At 37.9% G+C, this 15,370-nt stretch overlaps 1 protein-coding gene across 1 annotated transcript in view; it reads left to right on the forward strand.

Moving 5' to 3' along the window:
* Positions 1–15,370, forward strand: part of NUP205 (nucleoporin 205) — an 81,721-nt gene that overhangs the window by 4,919 nt on the left and 61,432 nt on the right. Inside the window, exons 2-8 of the mRNA XM_068549519.1 lie at positions 1,507–1,649; positions 2,886–3,057; positions 4,887–5,031; positions 5,419–5,578; positions 6,707–6,935; positions 8,156–8,320; positions 13,061–13,236. Coding sequence (XP_068405620.1) covers positions 1,507–1,649; positions 2,886–3,057; positions 4,887–5,031; positions 5,419–5,578; positions 6,707–6,935; positions 8,156–8,320; positions 13,061–13,236 — 1,190 coding nt within the window. The remainder of the gene's footprint in view (positions 1–1,506; positions 1,650–2,885; positions 3,058–4,886; positions 5,032–5,418; positions 5,579–6,706; positions 6,936–8,155; positions 8,321–13,060; positions 13,237–15,370) is intronic.

Raw genomic sequence — 15,370 nt, forward strand, 5'->3', positions numbered from 1 at the left:
CCCGGTAGTTGTGGGTTTTTTTTTTTTTTTAATTCTTGGTTTTTTCTGCACGTACTTTAAATTTATTTATTTATTTATTTATTTTTGGGTGTGTTGGGTCTTCGTTTCTGTGCGAGGGCTTTTTCTAGTTGCGGCAAGTGGGGGCCACTCTTCATCGCGGTGCGCGGGCCTCTCACTGTCGCGGCCTCTTGTTGTGGAGCACAGGCTCCAGACGCGCAGGCTCAGTAGTTGTGGCTCACGGGCCCAGTTGCTCCACGGCATGTGGGATCTTCCCAGACCAGGGCTCGAACCCGTGTCCCCTGCATTGGCAGGCAGATTCTCAACCACTGCGCCACCAGGGAAGCCCCGGTAGTTGTGTTTTGAATCCTGCATTTAATGCCTGTCTTTCTTGTCAATCTGTAAGTTCTCTGAGGCCTGGGATCCTGTCTGTCTTGCTTGCTCTGTAGTCCCTGGCACGTGCATGGCCCTCAGTAAATGTTTGTTGAGTGAATGGATGATCCAGCTTGACTGGTTTAGTCTGTCCTCTCCCTGCACATCCTTTTAAAAAAAAAAATCTGCCCAGTAAATTGCCACCTTCTGACAACATTGTTCATAAGATTGTAATGCATTTAGTTAGGTTATCTTGCATGTCATTCTGACTGTTCTGGTGACTTTAGTGGGATTTGTGTTTTCTCAGATGGCAGTTAAACATGTTTGCAGACCACCCTTTACGGTTTAAGCTATAGTTTATCTGTTGAGTGAGTGAGTGGTTTTGATTAGTTTCTCTTTCAGAGTCTTTATAAACACAGGGGTGCCATATCTGATTGTTTGCAAACAGAAACTTTGGGCTCCCAGGTCGTGTTTTTCAAACCATGCTTAGTAGCAAAAGCTCTCTAACTATTACTTATTATTGTTATTACCTTTACAAAGCAAAATGTGATCCTTTTTATATGAGTTTATAAAAGAATTCCATATTTCTATGCTGTTTTTTAATAGCTAGTGTCCCAGCCAAAATAAAATACTTGTTTTTTCAGCTTCTAAGTTTTACAGAATCTGATTTTTTCCCCCCTATTCTTGCTTTTCCTCTGGATGATAGGGAGGGAAGGAAAGGCAGTTACATTTATTGAGTGACTACGATATGCCAGACACTATATATTTTACCTAGTTTATCTCATTTAATTCATTCAACCCTATGAAGCAGGTGATGTTCCTATTTTATATAAAAGGAAACTGAAGTTCAAAGAGGTTATTTTCTCACTCCATGTCACATAACTAAGTGACAAAACCAGGTTCAGCTGATATTCCAATTTAAAGTCAGGATTTACTTTATATTAAGTTAGGTAAAATGACGTTTATATTATTGCTTGTGAATTCTAATATTCTTTTATATTAATGTTTGGTTTGTATATATAACTCCTTATATTTAAAAGTAGCTGTGAGCATGACTAAAATGTATAGACGATAACCTTACCTTATTTTCCAAATATATGTTTTATTTGATGCTGATTTTTATTTTTTTTCTTTAAGCTGCTAGTCTGTGGGGTCCTTACAAAGACATTTGGCAGACTGTGGGAAATGCTCTTTGGAGAAGACAACCTGAAGCTGTCCACCTTCTTGACATGATTTTGAAGAAACACAAACCTGACTTCATCTCATTGTTCAGAAACCCAGTAGGAAATTTTCTTTTTTTGCTTCTTGGATTTGCTTTTTCCTTTAAAGATTGAAGGAGCAAGTACATTCTTAATGCATGTAAATGAAATGTTACTTGTTCTAGTCCATTTATTCAAGTTTTTTCTAAAAATGGAAGTTTCCTGGGAACAATTATTATCTTTTTTTCTCTTCTCCATAGAAGTTAATATTGTATTTATCTCTAGCTAGGAGATATCTTAATAGTATTTGAATACGATTTAGAAAGTTCTGTATATTTCAGAAATATGAGCCTCCTTGGAATTTCTGACTTATAGTTAATCTGTCTAAGCTTAGTAAGATTGATTATTTTATTTATTCCCAGGTACACTTCAACATTTTAACTCTTCATAATGTTATGTAAGTTGTCTTAGCAGTTAATTCTTACATATTGTTAATCACTGCATCTTGACGTACTTTTCAACCAGGGGTAGAGTACTTCAGTGGCAGGGATTCATATTTGGAAACTCCTTTCCCTGCTGCTTGACAGTTTTTTTTTATAGACCAGCAAGACCATCTAAGAACTATTTAAGAGCCCTAGCCTGGGAGCCAACTGAGCTGAGTTCCAGTCTTGGCTCTACCACTAAAGAGTTGTATGACCACAGGCAAGTCACCTGACTTATCTGGGCATCAGTTTTTCCATTCTGTTAATAGAGAAGTTGAATTAAATGACTATATGGCCTTTTTCAAGGTGTAAATACCTAAGATTTTATGATCTATCAAGTAATTCTATACTATATGTTATTTGTTAAATATTTGCACCAAGTAAGCCTTTTTGCAAATAAGACTACATTTTAAAATAACATACTAATAAGCTATCATTAGCCCTACTAATTAATTCTATAATTCTTTTCGATTTGCTATTTCCCACGTGAAGATTTATTGTTTTTATATTTATTAAAGATATAATTAGAAAGTTTCTTAGACATTTGAAAAATAGTATGCTATTTTGTGTGATTTCTCAACATTTTGTAGTTCAGAGTTTAGCAGAAGCAGTTATTGAGAAGGTAATAACAGTATAAAAAGTTGAAAGTGATGTAAGATGTTACCTCATAAAGGTCTAACTATATCTGATAGTTAGACCTTTATCTGATAAGAAATGCTCCTGTTTGTCACTTTACCAGACTGCTTGTGAATAAACTTCTCTAGGTAACAATTTACCTTGTCTCCATGTGCTATTTTCATTACATGATCCTATTTATTTATTTTTATTGTTGTAGCCAAAAAATGTTCAACAACATGAGAAGGTTCAGAAAGCCAGTACAGAGGGAGTTGCTATCCAGGGTCAACAGGGAACCCGACTTCTTCCTGAACAGCTCATTAAAGAAGCCTTTATCCTCAGTGACCTTTTTGATATTGGAGAATTGGCAGCTGTTGAGCTTCTCCTTGCTGGTAGGTTGACATTTAACTGAATCTATGGTAAGGTAGTACATAAATGTAAAATTATTCACTTGTAATTTAAAATATTATATCATTTAGATTCCAAAATAGTTTCTAAAGATGTAGTTTATTTGATATTCACAGTGTTTCCTTTTTTTTGTTTATCTGTGACTAATGGGAAGGCTTTAGTTTAGTGATCAGAGTTGTTAAAGGAAATTTAACTGTATTAAGATAGACTTTTTCATGGTAATTGACTGCAAAGAATGACTGCATCTCAGAAGTTTTGTAGCACAAAGCATTTATTGTCATATAATGAGTAAGAAGGTAAGGTCACTGCTTTTTTGGAGTTTCTTTTTGAGGGGGTGATTCAGATAATGAATAGGTAAAGAATAAGATAATTTCGATAATACTGAGTTCTAGGAAGAAAATAAAACAAGGCAATGGGATATAGAGACATGGGGGGTGATAGGGGGCACCTGTAAGTTGGGTACTTAGGGAAGGCCTCTCTGAGATTGGGACATTTGATCTGGGACCTGCCTGATGACAAGAAACCAGAGTTGTTGGGGAAGGGTGTTCCAGGGAGAGTAGACAGCTCAAGGTGTGAACAAAGGCCTGCTGAAGGATACAAAGACCACTGTGGCTGGAACATCAGGAACTAGGGAGAGTGAAGGAAGACGAGGACAGAGCAGGAGTTGGACCATAGTCTTGGCAGGCCATGAAGATTATTTGGATTTTATTCTAATTACAGTGGGAGGTTGTTGGCAGGGGCTTTAAGCAGGAGTTGCAGAATCCAGAATAACTGAAATTATTTCTCTGGCTGCTGTAGAGAGAAAAGATTGAAATTTCCATAAAGTAAGCAGTTCATTTTAATTATAGCAAGGGAACCATGTGAAGAAGCCAGGTGGGCATTTTAATTGAAAGAAAGTCTAATATGTCTGAAGATAGAATGTGGCTGCCAGAATCCTTTTTGACCTAAGGCTGCATTAAAAGAAATACGATATTGAGAATGACTAAGGTCGTTTTCCCATTCTGTGATGCAGATGTTAGCCGAACATGCTTGAATTTTGAGTTTAACTCAAAACTTCATTTAACAATTATTTTTTCTGTGCATATTATGGGCCAGGCACTGTGTTAAGACTCCAGGGATATAAAGATGAATAAAACTTCAACTAGTGTAAAGGAGCTCATGGTCTAGTAATTGAGAAAGACATGGAAACCAATAACTATGCCACCATTATGTGCATTAATGCATGGTTCAGGGATGGTCCAGAGGGGAGGCATTTAAATTGACCTCAAGTTGTACAGAGAAGTCCACAAAGATAATGAGGCTTACGGTAGTTGTTGAAAAATGAGTAGGCATATGTCAGGTGGAGTAGGTGTGCATTCAGGAAGACAGAGGGCATCTAGACAGAAGAAATCTCCTGTAAGAGGTGTGAGGCAGTGAGATGAATTTGGGGAACAGAAGGGAGTAGTAGAGTGTAAGAGCGACTGGGCCAAGGGGCGAAAAAAACCATAGGAAATGAAACTGAAACTATAGGCAAAGTAGTTCAGAAAAGACAAAGTAGAACTTATTCAAAGGAGAGCAGTTAAAAAGGGTGAGTAAAAGCTGAAACATAAGAAAATGTTATTTAATTTACTAGGGGAAGAAACGTACAAATATTTGAAAGACTTTTTGTGAAAGAGATAAAACAGTGGGTAGATGTTTGAAGTAGAGGACTCTTAAGACCCTTTAAACCCTAAGGTTTCTGTGATTTCTTTGAACTGAACTTTGGTATAGTGACTTTTGTCTCAGCCTAAACACATATGTGTTTACTAAATTATTTCTCAACTTCCTTTCCTAGGAGAGCACCAGCAGCCACATTTTCCTGGCCTCACCAGAGGCTTAGTAGCTGTTCTTTTATACTGGGATGGAAAGCGGTGCATTGCAAATTCCCTGAAAGCCTTGATACAGTCTCGACGAGGAAAGACATGGACCCTCGAACTCAGGTCTGTTTGCATGCTAGGATTTCAAGGGGTTAATTAGAAATTGCTTGAAGAATTATAATTTTAGAAACAAAAATTCTCTTTAGTATGTATAATTTAAGTGTATAACCTAAGTTGAGTAATAAATAACTCCCTTATTCTGCCAAGAATGACACAACAGTTTAAACCTGCTTTATTTTGTTTACAAGTGAAATGTAATTCAGTTATTTATGGTTAGAAGTTTATTGAAACACAATGATCTAAAAAGAATGGCAAGAGCTAGGTTATAGCTCATCCTGATTGTTTCCAGTAACCCAACATTATCATCAAAAGAGTGTTTGCTATATCCATGTGATGAGAAAGTATAAACATTACTGTTCATTATAACTTTATTGATTTTTTTCATTACAGTCCAGAGCTGGTTTCCATGACAACACGGTTTACTGATGAGCTGATGGAGCAAGGATTGACTTACAAAGTTCTTACTCTTGTGTCACAGATTGATGTTAACAATGAGTTTGAGAAACTACAGCGTGAGAGAGGTTTGGGCAGTGAAAAACATCGAAAAGAGGCAAGGGTTCAATGACATCAATTCACGGGTTGTCTGTGTCACATCTTGGAGGCAGAAAAGTCATGTCACTTAGAACATTCTTCTAATACAGGCATAGGAGAATTAACAATGCATGGGAAAGTGTGTAGGCAGTTGTGTCCATGAAATTGACTTGCACTTGTTTCAGCCTCTTTCTAGTCACTATGTGCCATGCTAGCACTTTGTCTGGAATGAGCCCTTTAAGAAATTTTTTTTTTTTTTTTTTAATTTATTTTTGGCTGCGTTGGGTCTTTATTGCTGCGCGCGGGCTTCCTCTAGTTGCGGCGAGCGGGGGCTACTCTTTGTTGCGGTGTGCGGGCTTCTCATTGCGGTGGCTTCTCTTGTTGCAGAGCACGGGCTGTAGGTGCATGGGCTTCGGTAGTTGTGGCACGCGGGCTCAGTAGTTATGGCTCGTGGGCTCTAGAGCACAGGCTCAATAGTTGTGACGCACGGGCTTAGTTGCACCACGGCATGTGGGATCTTCTGGACCAGGGCTTGAACCCGTGTCCCCTGCATTGGCAGGCTGATTCTTAACCACTGTGCTACCAGGGAAGCCCTGAGGCCTTTAAGAATTTGATTGTCCTGTAGAGGAGGTTGGGACTTAAGAATGAGGAATTAGGGGCTTCCCTGGTGGCGCAGTGGTTGAGAATCTGCCTGCCAATGCAGGGGACATGGGTTCGAGCCCTGGTCCGGGAAGATCCCACATGCCGCGGAGCAACTGGGACCGTGAGCCACAATTACTGAACCTGCGCATCTGGAGCCTGTGCTCCGCAACAAGAGAGGCCGCGATAGTGAGAGGCCCGCGCACCGCGATGAAGAGTGGCCCCCGCTTGCCACAACTAGAGAAAGCCCTCGCACAGAAACGAAGACCCAACACAGCCATAAATAAATAAAAATTAAAAAAAAGAAAAAAGAAAATGCTAAAAAAAAAAAAAAAGAATGAGGAATTAACAGTAGGGTTTGTTCAGAATTGCAGAGGTGAGATTTTAGGGTCACTTCTGGATTCAGATACATTTATATAGTTCACCTTTATGATAGTTTACATTTTGGAATAAGATCAGGCTTCAGTGTAATTTATTTATACCAATAATCATTCATCTTTATTTCTAGGTTTCTGATCTCATCAAGGAGTGCAGGCAGTCTCTGGCAGAAAGCCTTTTTGCCTGGGCTTGCCAATCACCTTTAGGCAAAGATGACACTCTGCTCCTTATTGGACATTTGGAAAGAGTGACTGTTGAGGCTAATGGCTCGTTGGATGCAGTGAATCTGGCTCTTCTTATGGCACTTCTGTACTGCTTTGATATCAGTTTTATAGAACAAAGCACAGAGGAACGTGATGGTATTGGATTTTGTACCTATTAATACATTTATTTCAAAAATCAGATTTAATTGTGGAGATAACATTTAAGAAGGGTGATTTTTTAACAACTAAGGTAAAAATAGTATATTTTATTCCTTTGTGTGTAATTCATCCATATTTGAATATTTAGATATAAGATCACATTTTTAAAGTAATTGCAGCCCCGTTAGATATTTCTGTTATCTTGAGGTTTTGGAATGGGACAGTGCTAAAGGATTTGCAGTATATGTTTGTTGAGTTAGGCATGCCTAATTTACTTGCTTGTTTTTCTTTTTTTTTTTTTTAATTAATTATTTGGTTGTGCCAGGTCTTAGTTGCGGCAGGTGGGCTCCTTAGTTGCAGCACATGGACTCCTTAGTTGTGGCAGGTGGGCTGCTTAGTTGTGGCTCACCCGTTCCTTAGTTGCGGCATGCAAACTGTTAGTTGCGGCATGCATGTGGCATCTAGTTCCCTGGCCAAGGATTGAACCTGGGCTCCCCGCATTGGGAGCGTGGAGTCTTAACCACTGCGCCACCAGGGAAGTCCCCCTACTTGCTTGTTTCTTTACTATTCACATTTTAAACCTTTCATTCTAAGGGAGGATCACTATAATTTTTAGTAATATATTATCTTTGACTTTTTTTTTCTGTGAAGTAGATAAAATTTCTCTTGGTAACCTTGTAAACAGTTACCGCTTAGAACCGAGGATCTCAAAAATGATTCCCACAAAGGAAGCTTATTGCCATTTAATGTCATAAATGTTTATAATTATTCCAACAGTTGTCCGCTGTCCGCTTTTGACTGTATCATCCCCGTCTCCTTTCGTTAGGTATGTGAGGAGACCAGACATTTCCCACTCCTCTTTGGTGATCATCCTTAGCCATTACAAAAGTCTTATTTAAAATACAACTACCCCTTACCTCCAATCAAATTGTCACATAGTACATTGTGTGTCACATAACAAGCAGTACCTGTGCTTCTCATATAGGAATGCTGCCAGTTAATGCACTGGTCAGATTTCCTGTATTGAATGAAATGAATCACAGAATTAAGTAGATGTAGTCTGTTTTTATGGTAGTATACTTATTATTTCAAACATTAATTATAATTAGTCATAATTTTTTGATGGGAATACTCTGACTTTCTGATTCTTAGACATTCCTGTATATCAAAAGTGAAAATTTCTCTACTTTGGTATAGTTGTCTATTTTTGTTTTCAGATATGATTCATCAACTTCCACTGTTGACAGAGAGACAATATATTGCAACAATTCACTCTCGTCTTCAAGACTCACAGCCTTGGAGACTGCCGGGGCTGCAAGCCACTGTGAGACTTGCCTGGGCACTGGCGTTGAGGGGGATATCTCAGCTCCCTGATGTGACAGGTAAACTGATTGTAGGTCATTTTGTTATGAGGAAATGACATATCAACATTTAACGGCATTTCAGAAAAGGTGTTATCTTTAACATGTATAAGCATGAGCCTAGGAAGATACCTAGAGTTGTGGTAAATGAAATTTTGTATTGTGAAATACGGATCTTTTCCTTTTTTCTTGTCTCCCAAAAGAAATTATTTGAAAAATTTTTTCCCTTTCTTGCAGCCAGTGACAATTCTCTTTTAGCTTCTTTTTTTCCTTAAGAGTTTTAAATTTAAAATGACAGTGTAACAGTATTTTTTTTGCATTTTTCTTTTTGGTTTTGTTCACAGACAGACTAATTTTTCTCACATTGTGTCAGATTAAAAACTACTATTATTTTACAATACAGTATATTAGGTGATATTTGGTTCAATCAATAATGGATGGGGAATCTGACTTCTAACAATCTGTTACCCACTATAGCATATCCTCTTCTGCTGTTTACGTTCATGTAATTATCATACTCATAGTGGTTTACTCTAACAGGGTGAGAACTATGCTTTTGTTGTCATTTGAAGCCCCCAAAATTGTCACTTCTGTAGGTTTTTAGGGTAAATCTGGAAAGGTTTTATTAACGTTTACAGTCCATGTCAATGTTTCCTAGTCTTAGAGTGTCAGCAGATTCCAGTATCTTATCAATTGTATGATTCCAGAACATTTTGTTCTTTAGTCTCATGCTGTTCCCAAGTGGGCTGTGGAAAGATTTTTTTTTTAAAATTTTTGAAATTTATTTTATTTATTTTTTCTACAGCAGGTTCTTATTAGTTATCTATTTTATACATATTAGTGTATATATGTCAATCCATATCTCCCAATTCATCCCACCACCACCACCCCCCCGCCAGTTTCCCCCTTTGGTGTCCATACGTTTGTTCTCTACGTGTGTCTCTATTTCTGCCCTGCAAACTGGTTCATCTGTACCATTCTTCTAGGTTCCACATATATGCGTTAATATACGATATTTGTTTTTCTCTTTCTGACTTACTTCCCTTGTATGACAGTCTCTAGATCCATACACATCTCTACAAATGACCCAGTTTTGTTCCTTTTTATGGCTGAGTAATACTCCTTTGTATATATGTACCACATCTTCTTTATCCATTTGTCTGTTGATGGGCATTTAGGTTGCTTCCATGACCTGGCTATTGTAAATAGTGCTGCAGTGAACATTGGGGTGCATGTGTCTTTTTGAATTAGGGTTTTCTCTGGGTATACGCCCAGTAGTGGGATTGCTGGGTCATATGGTAATTCTATTTTTAGTTTTTTAAGGAACCTCCATACTGTTCTCCATAGTGGCTGTATCAATTTACATTCCCACCAACAGTGCAAGAGGTTCCCTTTTCTCCACACCCTCTCCAGCATTTGTTGTTTGTAGATTTTTTGATGATGCCCATTCTAATTGGTGTGAGGTGATACCTCACTGTAGTTTTGATTTGCATTTCTCTAATTATTAGTGATGTTGAGTAGCTTTTCATGTGCTTCTTGGCCATCTGTCTGTCTTCTTTGGAGAAATGTCTATTTAGGCCTTCTGCCCATTTTTGGATTGGGTTGTTTGTTTCTTTAATATTGAGCTGCATGAGCTGTTTATATATTTTGGAGATTAATCCTTTGTCCGTTGATTCATTTGCAAATATTTTCTCCCATTCTGAGGGTTGTCTTTTCGTCTTGTTTATGGTTTCCTTTGCTGTGCAAAAGCTTTGAAGTTTCATTAGGTCCCATTTATTTATTTTTGTTTTTACTTCCATTACTCTAGGAGGTGGGTCAGAAAGGATCTTGCTGTGATTTATGTCATAGAGTGTTCTGCCTGTGTTTTCCTCTAAGAGTTTTATAGTGTCTCATCTTACATTTAGGTCTCTAATCCATTTTGAGTTTATTTTTGTGTGGTATTATGGTATTAGGGAGTGTTCTAATTTCATTCTTTTACATGTAGCTGTCCAGTTTTCCCAGCACCACTTATTGAAGAGACTGTCTTTTCTCCATTGTATATCTTTGCCTCCTTTGTCATAGATTAGTTGACCATAGGTGCATGGGTTTCTCTCTGGGCTTTCTATCCTGTTCCATTGATCTATATTTCTTTTTTTGTGCCAGTACCATATTGTCTTGATTACTGTAGCTTTGTAGTATAGTCTGAAGTCAGGGAGTCTGATTCCTCCAGCTCCGTTTTTTTCCCTCAAGACTGCTTATGGAAAGCTCTTTTTGTGTTACAAGTTTTTCTTTGGCCAAGTATTATTAATTTTTTTTAATAAATAAATTTATTTCTTTATTTATTTTTGGCTGCATTGGGTTTTCGTTGCTGCGCATGGGCTTTCTCTAGTTTTGGGGAGTGGGAGCTACTCTTTGCTGTGGTGTGCAGGCTTCTCATTGCGATGGCTTCTCTTGTGGAACATGGGCTCTAGGCGCATGGGCTTCAGTAATTGTGGCACGCGGGCTCAGTAGTTGTGGTGCACAGGCTTAGTTACTCCACGGCATGTGGGATCTTCCTGGACCAGGGCTCGAACCCACGTCCCCTGCATTGGCAGGTGGATTCTTAACCACTGAGCCACCAGGGAAGTCCCTGGCCTAGTATTTTTTTATGTTAAAGCTGGTAGATGGTGAATTAGACATTTACAGATATGTATAAATTCTGTTTCTCAACTACACCTCTTATTCATTTACAAGTCTTATTTCAGTACTTTTCTGGCATAAAATTACTGTATACTTTTAAGTAGCTATGTGATAGTTAATCAAATTCATATACTGTAAATTACTGTACCATTGGCCTAATCTTGAGAGGCACAGTAGAAAATACTATATACTTCACTAGATAAGAATAGGAATCCAGGCCTAGTTTCAAGTTCTAGATCTTTGGCTACTTAATCTCTTTAGTTTTACATGCTCATACCCTCTTATAATCTTTGAAATTAGGGGTATTATAATGAATTTTTTTTTTTTTTTTTTTTTTGGCTGTGCTGCATGGCTTGTGGTATCTTAATTTCCTGACCAGGGATTGAACCCAAGCCCTTGGCAGTGAAAGCGCGGAATCCTAACTACTGAGCCACCAGAGAATTCGCTATAATGAACATTTTAAAGTATACATTTTTATCTGTTAATTTATATTTTAAATATTACTAGAAAAGATGAATAGCTTATATTGCAGAAATGGTCATTTCTTGAAATAATCCAGACGAGTTTTAACAAAGATGTGAATTTTGAAAAATTAGTTCCTACTCTTTTTGTAGACTTCTGGACATTTTATAAAACATGTTTATTACATTATTTTATAAAAAATGTGTTTTGAATTTTACTAAACTGATTAAAATTTTTATATACTGTTTTGAGACGACAAAACTCAATTTACATTAAGATATTAGTGTGCTTTATTACCTAAGTAAGTAGTCTTCAAGTAAGTAGGCTTCCCTGGTGGCGCAGTGGTTAAGAATCTGCCTGCCAATGCAGGGGACATGGGTTCGAGCCCTGGTCTGGGAAGATCCCACATGCCACGGAGCAACTAAGCCCGTGAGCCACAACTACTGAGCCTGCACGTCTGGAGCCTGTGCTCCGCAACAGGAGAGGCCGCGACAGTGAGAAGCCCGCGCACCGCGATGAAGAGTAGCCCCCGCTCGCCGCAACTGGAGAAAGCCCTCGCACAGAAACGAAGACCCAACACAGCCAAAAATAAATAAATAAATTTATTTAAAAAAAAAAAAAAAAAGAAATAGTTCTTAATTCCAGTATTTCTGAATTCAAGTGAAGGCTTGGAACTAGTTATTGTTAGTAATATTTAATTAATATTAATAATTAATAATTTTAGTAATCATTACTGTTAGTAGTAATAAAGAATTAAGAAACTATTTTGTTCTCAAGGAGTTTGTATGATATGGGTAGATACACAGACTTTATTTCAAAATGCAAAACAACACATAAACAAAAAAAGAAAAATAACAACCAATCTCTTTTCCTCTGGTTGAGACTATCCTGGTTTATATCTATTCCTGAACCTTTTCAAGGCATTGAAAGTGTACTTTAAGTAACAGAATGTATTTGGTCTCTATGACAGTGAAGCAGAATAAGCTATTTAACATTTCTTTTTCAAAGACAGATTATCACAAAATTACCTAGTAATTTAAAAAAATATATATTTATTTATTTATTCATTTTTGGCTGCGTTGGGCCTTCGTTGCTGTGCGCGGGCTTTCTCTAATTGTGGCGAGCGGGGGCTAGTCTTCATTGTGGTGCAGGGGCTTCTCATTGCGGTGGCTTCTCTTGTTGTGGAGCACGGGCTCTAGGCGCGCAGGCTTCAGTAGCTGTGGCACGCGGGCTCAGTAGTTGTGGCTTGCGGGCTCTAGAGCACAGGCTCAGTAGTTGTGGTGCACGGGCTTAGTCCCTCCGTGGCATGTGGGATCTTCCCCGACCAGGGCTCAAACCTATGTCCCTTAAATTGGCAGGCGGATTCTTAACCACTGAGCCACCAGGGAAGTCCCTTAAGTAATTTTTTTATCACTCTTGATGTTATTGTGAAGAGTAGATGATTTTCTAATGTACTTTTTCTGTAGTTCTTTGGGGTTTGTGAGTCAATTACAGTTACACACTGTCTTATTTTGTGTACAGAACATGTTAGAAGGTTGAGAAGAGATCTGAATTTTGAACCATCAGCAGAATATTTTGAGATGTTATAATCTAGTTTAGTAATTTTTCCTCCATGTGCTGTTTTTCTAAATATGTTCCTAGCTCTGGCTGAATTCACAGAAGCAGATGAAGCAATGGCAGAGCTCGCAATTGCAGACAGTGTTTTCCTGTTCCTCACTGAATCCGTAGTGGTGTCAGAAAACTTCTATCAGGAGGAATTTTATATTCGTAGAATCCATAATCTCATTACAGATTTCCTGGCACTTATGCCAATGAAGGTAAGTGTAATAATGTAAGATGAGTAAAAAGTAGTAGAAGAATTTTATAAAATAATTTAAAATTGACTAATTAACTAACTTTATGTTTTGGAAACTAATAAAATCTTTTACTGTAGACTAATATTTGGCAGTAGTTGTTATGTTACAGCTTGTGAATTAGTTTGTGATTCATGAAAATGAAATAATGTAAGACCCATTAACTGAGAACAAGCTAAAAGGAAGAAATATTTGATGTTGAGAATGGTTTGTAATGAGAAAATAATGGGCAAATGAAAATGCTTCTGTGGGGAGAAAATTATTAACTTCATGCTACCCTGGAGAATCAGTGCTAAGGTTGTCTTATTTAATGCCTTTTATGCATGATTTGGAAGAGGTATAGTGGAGAATCTCCAGTTTTATAGTTTCATAGATAATAGTTTAGACTCTTAATTATAGTGTATAAGTAGACCTCCACATAGATACGGGTAAAGTAATGGGTTTAAGAAACTAATGCAAAGGTTGCTTTTTTCTTTCTTTTTTTTTTCTTAATAACAGGGCCCAGGGGCCCTGCCCACCTTTAGTGAGGTTACATTTGAATAAAGTGCTCGAGCTATAACCTTGATCCAAAAAGGAATTCTTAGAGCCATTTCAGACAGTTCCTACATAGCATATGTTCTGTGTACCATTTTGTGCCAAGGAAGCCATCAGAGTGGTGGCAGGAAGTAAAGGAGGGGGTAAAGTCCTATAAAACTGCCTTTTGTGTGTGTGTGCATAAAAAAAGCACCCGAAGGGTCTACGCTTGTAATACCAATGTGCAGTTCTGATATCATACCTACTGAAAAACATAAGGCAAATGGAAAAACTACCCAGAAGGGTAGCAAACAAGGAATGAAGTGCTTACTCATGATATAATGAATCAAGTGTTCATTGAGTTTCTCCTGTATTCCAGGTAACCATGCTAGGAATTGTGAAGAAAACAAATAAGTAGGGGATTGATTCTCTGCCAGCAAAGAATATATAGTCTAGTTCAGCGGTCCCCAACCTTTTTGGCACCAGGGACTGGTTTCGTGGAAGATAATTTTTCCACGGGAGCCGGGGGAGAGGGTTGGGGGGGATGGTTCAGGCGGTAATGCGAGCGATGGGGAGCGGCAGATGAAGCTTCACTGCTTGCCCGCTGCTCACCTCCTGCTGTGCGGCCCGGTTCCTAACAGGCCATGGACCACTGCTGGTCCACGGCCTGGGGGTTGGGGACCCCTGGTGTCTAGTTGGAGAAATGAGATATACACAGAAAAATACAGGTAGTAACAGTAAGTAAATGACAGATATAGACAGTAAATTACAGTGGATTTCTTAGGCTAAGGATAGCTCACTCAGGACTGGAATAGTCAAGGAGTGTTTAACAGGTAACTTGAGACCTCATCAGCCTTGAAGGATGTGATAGATTAACATCATAGAATTTTGGAATAGGAAGAAATTCTTTCATTTTACATTTGTGGAAATGAAGCCTTAGAAAGGGTTAAGGCTTTAACTTTTTCCTAGTTATTAGTCCAGAAGGGACTTTTACTATGGAAAGATAGTGGTCATCTGGAAAGATAAAGGCTGAGAGGAGTTTGAATAAACAAAGTCATATATGGTTTGGATAGGGTAAACAATGAACTTATTCACACAATTTTGGGACACTAGAATTTTGTTAATAGATATAGTACTATTTAGGTTATCTGTGTCTTCTTAAATGAGCTTTGAAGGTTTGTGTCTGTCAGTGAATTTGTTTCATTCCAGTTATCAAATCGATTGGCATAAAGTTATTCCTAATATTCCTAATATCATACTTTTTATGTCTGTATGATCTGTAGTGATGTTTCTTCTTTCATCCCTAATATTGGTTAATTTGTGTCTTCTCCCTTTTTTCTTAACCCGGCTAGAGATTTATCAATCTCATTGATCTCTCCAGTGAGCCAGCCTTTGGCTTTGTTGATTTTCTTTCACTGTTATTGATTTCTGCTTTTATTATTTTCTTCCTCTCTGCTTGGGTTTTAATTTGCCCCAATCATTTCAGTTTTTTACCACAGAAGCTTAGATTATTGATTTGAAACCTTTTTTTTTTTCTACTATAGGCATTTAATGTTATAAATTTATCTGTGATTTCTGTTTTAAC

The sequence above is a fragment of the Eschrichtius robustus genome, chromosome 8 (genome assembly GCF_028021215.1).
Source record: "Eschrichtius robustus isolate mEscRob2 chromosome 8, mEscRob2.pri, whole genome shotgun sequence".
Taxonomy (NCBI): domain Eukaryota; kingdom Metazoa; phylum Chordata; class Mammalia; order Artiodactyla; family Eschrichtiidae; genus Eschrichtius; species Eschrichtius robustus.